Here is a 6,700-nt window from a genome sequence, read left to right on the forward strand (position 1 = left end):
TAAAAAAAAATTATATATTTTATTTTAATGGGGATAGATTATTAGTTGTTTCAATTTCAAAATATATATTTTTTCAAACAGATTAATAAAATTATAGCATCCGTATCAATATATATTTAAAATAAAATATAAAAATTTATCAATTTGGTAAAGCGATTTTAATGTTATCATTACTCATTAGTACATTATTACCGTCGTCAATAGATGTAGTTTTACTTTCTAGTTTCCGGCATATAGTTTTGTGTCCTGCATTCCAATGTAATTTTTGGCACTCTTTACTACAATACCATGCCCTTAAACATTGCCCACACCTTTTAAACATGGTCACATTTTTATGGCTTTCTAACGATGACCCATCGTTCGAGGCAATGTCGATATAGGCTCGTTTGTCACAATTAGCGCAGATGTTTTTGTCACCTTCAAATCTTAAAAATATTTAAACGAGTGATTTGAATAATAATAAATTTTATATGACAAAAATGCATTATATTAAGAAATACAAAAATGTGCATATCTTATGTTATACTATATTATTAAAATCATTATGTTATAAATAATCTAAGTGAATAATTTAAAAACGAATCGTCTTACTGGCAAGTTAAGCATTGACAATCGAAATCGTAGGCCCTACTCAGCCATGTTCTCCGCAAACCTTTGGGTAATTCATTATCAATATACTGTATAGTAATTTCCTCTCCAGCCATTATAGGTTTACGACACCTAACAAGGACTCCGAAACCCTCATCACTTCCCTCTCCCTCGCGCATTTTATTATCGCATTTTAAGGCTACTAAATCTTCTACGGTGGCATTAGCGTTGCAATCATGATTCAAACAAGCGTGAAGCTTAAATAAACCGCAAAATGTTTGGTCAGAACAATTGGTCGAGATTGGTTTGCCTATAAGCCGGGAAAAATGAGCCAAATGACTATTGTTAGATCTCAAGTTCTTCAGGAAGTTATTGTAAAGAGTTGAGTTGTAAATCGTCGAATTAAAGCTCTGCACGTTGTTAGCTACTTTATGATATATCAACGCAAAATCATTCAACGAGAGGGTTGCTATAATTAATTTTGAGTCGCCATACGAAGATAACGATTTACACACTATGGCATGTATATTCACGAATGAGTTTTTATCGCGAGGAAGAGTGTATTTAGATCCTGAAAATGTCAATAATTGTCTATATAAAACGTGTTGACCTAAATTAATAGATTTCAGTGAGTTCTTTTCAGGGTTCGTAGTTAGTTCTTTTAACGATAATATGATAAGTTTAACGATTAACATAGGACTAAACATGGCGTTCCAAAGTTTTTTATCAATATCGTCATAGGATTTGGAGCATAAATCATAAAGTTGAACGGAATCATTTCCTTTTCCAGGACATATGAATTGGTGGTAATTCTGCCAACTTAATCGTTTGCAATCTTGTGAGCAGTAATATTCCCATGAGCAATAATCACATTTTACATATTTAACGCTCGGCCAATAGGCCTAAGTTTATTTTTATTTTTTAATATAGATTAATTGAATGAATATAATACTTACTTTAACCTTTTTATCACATATTTTTTAAGCCTATAACTATAAATTAGACTTCAATAATAAGATTGTAACAATCCTATCTAAGTTTATATTAGGATAAAAAAAAATGATTACATAGCTTCACTAGATTTTCAGTTTACCGAAGCTCAATGGGTGCTCAAACTCTAAAATATAAACCAACATTTCTTTTAATTTATTTTTTTAGGGGGGGGGGGTGGCTTTTCGCCACTGCATAAATAATTGAGTTTTGGACATGTTTGCAAATATTTTATCTAATTTTAATCATAGGGTTTTTAAAAAAATTTTAAATATTTATTTAATTCAAACCTGTAATATGAATCTTTCATCTTCATCTAGTGTTCCCCAAATATCCCCATAATATTTTTCACATTTTAAAATAGATTTTGAACAATAGGAACAATATGTTTCAATAGAGGCTTTTGTTAAAAAGTTAGATTTAACAATATTATTATAAAAAAAATTAAATAAAATTTTTAAAAAAACTCACGATTATTTAAATTTGGACAGCTAACAAACGGAATTTCGCGAAGTATGGTGCTTCCTTTAGTTAGTATACCCTCTTTGGCATATATTCCTTTGCCCTTGATGCTAGTTCTGTATTTAAATTATTCAATTTGTTAATTTTTTTTCTTCCAAGATATGTAAGAAAGAGAAGAAAATAACCTAATATCGATGTCCAAACCTTTAGTCAATGGTAATAAATTAGTTTCTATAATAATATTTTGCCAAATTAAAAGCATTTCAATATTGAATTCCTCGTGCTTAGTGCTAATAAAATATTGCATAGACCAAGATTTAGCTAGATACACATATTTTAGTTTGATCAGAGATTGCACTTTAAAATATATATTATATGCAAATACATGGCGTGCAAAAAAAAATAACAAAAAAAATCTATTTTTATTACCTCCATATTCCCAAATTTGATCGGTTCTCAAATTTAAATCTGTGTTCAAGCAAATTTCGAATAAATCCAAAAATTTTCCATCATTATAATATTCTTGTATAGTCTCCTTCCTGAGAGGTTTCATATTATCAGGTGGATCATCAGCATTTTTATATTTGATTTTGAATAATTTTTCTAATGATTTATAATCTTTAGTAATTAATCTTTGTTCATCTCTATTGAAATATTCGTAAGGCATATCAAAAATATTCATAAGAATTATAGATGTAACAATGTTATTATCAATTAAATTTTTAACTTTTTATTTGTGTTTTTTATTTATAATTATTTTTTATAAGCATATGGTTTATATTTTAGTATATTGATTTCTTTTCATTTGTATTATTACATTAGATTTTTTTTATCATACTAATTTTTTTTCTTGAATTTTGTAAATTTAACGTATATTTTCTTTAAATACATAATAGAACCTACAACTGTAAAAAGTAGATGGATTCTTTTTTTTAAACTGAAAAAAAAAATTTATTAACAGCAGTTTCTAGAAGATAAACAATTTCTTTTACTGAGGTCGAAGATAAAGTGACAAAGATTCACTCATTACTCCTTCACTGGAAGAGAGTTAAATTAATTTAATCAACTAAAAAATTTTATAATAAAAAGTATGAGAGCTTTTATTCCGATCAAATTTTCATTAGATGGAGGTATATAAGATTTTAATCCAAAGGGAAGGTAGTGGGAGGGGGACTTTTAAATATAGGAATTAAATTAATAATCAGTCATAATTTTGAAACAACAAATTCTAGTAAATGTTTTATTTTAATTAGAATAATTTAAAAAATCAAATCATATGTAGGAAAAAAAGCATTACTTATAAAATCCATATATTTTATTCTTTCTTAATGTTTTTTCAAATAAACAGACGAAGCAAATTTTCCAAAATGTTTGACCGTTGTTTTATTCTTTACATATATCCTTGCTATAGATTAATATCTAACAAATAAAATCTTCTAGAAAATTTTAACCAATGAAAATTTAAGAATTATGAAAAACACCCGGGATACCTTTTAAACTTTCCGTTGCACGTCATAGTACTTCTTTATTTTTAAAAATAATTTTATATAAAAATGTATCCTAATTACATAAGTAAAATAAATGGTCAAATATTAAATTTATAGGTTTATCTATATTATATATATCACCCAAAAATACTTGTTATCACTTAAAACTCTCATATAATTTCCAAAAATAATTCAATCATCTTCATATTGTTATTCGTGACCCTAGATAAACTCATGGCAATGTTCTTATAAATATAGTTGGATTTGAAATAATTCCTACTTAAAAATGGCTAATATGCACCCCGCCAAAACATGCCCCAGGTCTTCACATTAAAATTTAATTTCAAGATACTAAATTACCATATATATTCTTAATATTTTTACATGAAAATTGTGGATACCTTATCATTTAGAATTGATATTTAGTCTCACATTTTTATAAAAAAATTTTATTAGAAATGAAAAAAATTAAAAAGTTACTTTTGATGTGTTAAATTAAAATTTGCATTTATTCATGAGCATATTTCTGCGAAAATTTCTAGAACCTTAGAAATATCTTATTAAAATACATTTACTGTTAAAATTTCAAATATCCAAGTTAAGTAATTTTAAAATTATTTGAGAATAAATTATCTGCTCCTGTATAACATTATCACCGGTTTCCCCTAGGTATAATTTATAAACTAAAAAAATATATGTCGTATTGGAATATGGAATCCGTGGGGATTTTGAATCTAGGGCGATTTTTACAAAATCCTGTTAATTGAGATTGATTTTTTTATATGTATTTAAATTCGTTTAACTTAAATTGCTATTATTTGAACATAACCTATTAAATATGTTAGCCTGTAACTTTGTTTTTCGCTTAAATTGTTTTTTTTATAATACATTATATATATATATATACCCTATTTTATATTCAATTTTTTAGTTATTTTTAGTTAGTATATTTTATAAAAGTAAATTTAAAATAAAGAAATTTTTATTTAACGTTTTCTAATTTTTTCCACCATATTATCCCATATGACCTTAAATGTATTCTAGAAATTGTAGAGTACCTACCCTATAAATTTCAGACAATTTTTTGGATACACATTTGCTTATTTTTAATATATATGAAAAAATAAAAATCAATATAAATATGTGTAGCACTAAAGTTCACGATAAAACTGTTTGAATTTACAGTGTGGGTACTCTATACATGCTGAAATACATTTGCAATTAAATCAGATTTGTCAAAAATAAAAATAACCCCCAGTAAATTATCAAGAATTGAGAGATTCCAAGTCCTAGTATGACATATATAATATGTAAGAAAAAACATTAAAAATAATTATATGCCGAAATTTTTCTTTATCTAACGGGCGTAAACACATGTAATGGGAATACAATGGGCATACTTATAATCCAATTTTTTGTCGAATATAGAAGGTTTCCGCAGCTATTTTAGGGTTATAGGAAATATTTCTACCGAATATTTTTAGAACTTCTGATTTGAAGTTTTGTATTTCATATCTCAAAATTCCATTTATAAATAAAAAAAAATATTTAGATATGCATCACTGTTAGTCTCCATTTCATATTGATTTAATTTATTTAAATTATTTATAGTCGATTTACTATTTATTTCTTGCTACTTTTTCTGCAGTCCTTAGGCAATGCTAAACTAAAGTAAACTCTAGGTATAGCCCTAGACAACAGCATGAAAAAATTTTGAGGGTGGTTTAATAGAAATAAACAAGTAGGTTTTGCATCGGTTGTCGACAATTTAAAAAGTTTATAAGATAATTACCTATAAATTTGTGGATAAGAATAAGGTAAATAACTTCCAAAAGTGATTGTATAATGCAAATACTATTTTTTTTTGACTGATTAAAAAGTAAAAAAATAAACATCATAAACGCCTCTAGGAAAATAAACACCTTAATCCTAGCTAAACTGTTGCATTTTTGCGTTACAAAATAATGCATTATGCTAATCGTAAACAAAAATAATGTTTTATTAAAATTATTAAGTTATTATTTAGATCCCCGTCTATGTAAATGAGTAAAAAACGCGTGATAATTGTAGATTTTTTCATACTTTAAGAGTTTTAACAAGTGGGATGTAGAACTTCTTATTTTTCGCTTGGGAGACTATGTAAATGTTGATTAAAGAAAAAGGATATATAAGGGAGAAATTATGATGCGAAAATTAATTATTTTTTTGTTTAACTTAGATTTTAATTTTTACTTTTTTACTTTTATTTTTTCTTATATTAATTTTATTTTTCTTTTATTTTGATTATGTTTTTCACTTTGTATTTGATTATAGTTATTTATTGAATAAAGTTCTGATTCCCAATATCAAATCTTCAAATTGTGACAACAAAATAATTTAAATATTTTCCGAGACCCGAGTCAAATATGAATAAAAATTTTTAGGTTAGGCCTCGTCTATGTCCATAACCTCTTATTTTACACGGTATTAATATAGCTATTTTAAGCGTTTAAAAAAATTATTAATGTAGAGTATATAATTTTTTAAATGTAATTAAATTTTATAAAATGGCAAAAGAATCTGCCCTAAAAAACTTTTTTACTATAAATAATAATTATTTTAAATTAGCAAGAAAGCGACTGAGTAGGGTTATAAATATTTATATCAGTAATAATAATAAATGATCAAGTTTGAATAAGATAGTATAAAATTAATTGGTTCTAAAAAATGAACCCACAAAGAAGATTAGTGCGATTTTAAAAATAAATAAAATAAGTTATTAATGGTAATTTACAATATATTTTATTGAGATGCAAATATATTTCGGGAAATTTGACGGGGGGGGGGGATTTCCACTGAGAACTATGAATTTGGGGAAAAGGGAAAATTGTGGAAATAACAGAAAATTGAAAAATTAAGGTAAAATATCTACACTTGAACATTTTAATTTTCAATGAATAATTATCAATTAATAGCAAGCAAGAGTCATATATTATTTGTTGTGATAATATTTATTGACTTCCCTAAAATTGCATCATCGTCACTTGAAAAATATGAAGTGTAAACAGTTAAGTTTTATTAAAATTTAAGTATGATGCTCAAATGAAAGCAATAACTGAATAGGTTGATTCAATCTTTTTTTGTAGGTTTTAGAGAGAATAGTCCTAATTCCTTTTTATTTTATAGGTTTTAGA

The 6,700-nt window shown here is 25.8% G+C and overlaps 1 protein-coding gene across 1 annotated transcript; it reads right to left on the reverse strand.

Annotated features, from left to right (window-relative positions):
• Positions 1 to 40: 40 nt before the first annotated feature.
• Positions 41 to 2,712, reverse strand: LOC135931773 (histone-lysine N-trimethyltransferase SMYD5-like). Its single transcript, XM_065469070.1, has 6 exons — positions 2,470 to 2,712; positions 2,226 to 2,397; positions 2,050 to 2,156; positions 1,869 to 1,978; positions 592 to 1,490; positions 41 to 425 (listed from the first exon to the last, which is right to left on the reverse strand). Exons 1-6 carry the CDS (start codon positions 2,705 to 2,707, stop codon positions 140 to 142), a joined length of 1,812 nt encoding a protein of 603 aa, XP_065325142.1. The 5' UTR covers positions 2,708 to 2,712; the 3' UTR covers positions 41 to 139.
• Between the last annotated feature and the right edge of the window lie 3,988 nt (positions 2,713 to 6,700).

This window comes from Gordionus sp. m RMFG-2023, chromosome 1, assembly GCF_954871325.1.
Source record: "Gordionus sp. m RMFG-2023 chromosome 1, tfGorSpeb1-WG-v2, whole genome shotgun sequence".
NCBI lineage: Eukaryota > Metazoa > Nematomorpha > Gordioida > Chordodea > Parachordodidae > Gordionus > Gordionus sp. m RMFG-2023.

What these genes read in the sequence shown, in the direction of transcription:
- LOC135931773 (XM_065469070.1), bottom strand. Translation starts at nt 2,707, where the DNA reads ATGCCTTACGAATATTTCAATAGAGATGAACAAAGATTAATTACTAAA. An exon ending in GGTTTGGACATCGATATTAG is followed by an intron (nt 2,157 to 2,225) that starts GTTATTTTCTTC and finishes ATTTAAATACAG; the next exon opens with AACTAGCATCAAGGGCAAAG. An exon ending in TGTCAATGCTTAACTTGCCA is followed by an intron (nt 426 to 591) that starts GTAAGACGATTC and finishes AATATTTTTAAG; the next exon opens with ATTTGAAGGTGACAAAAACA.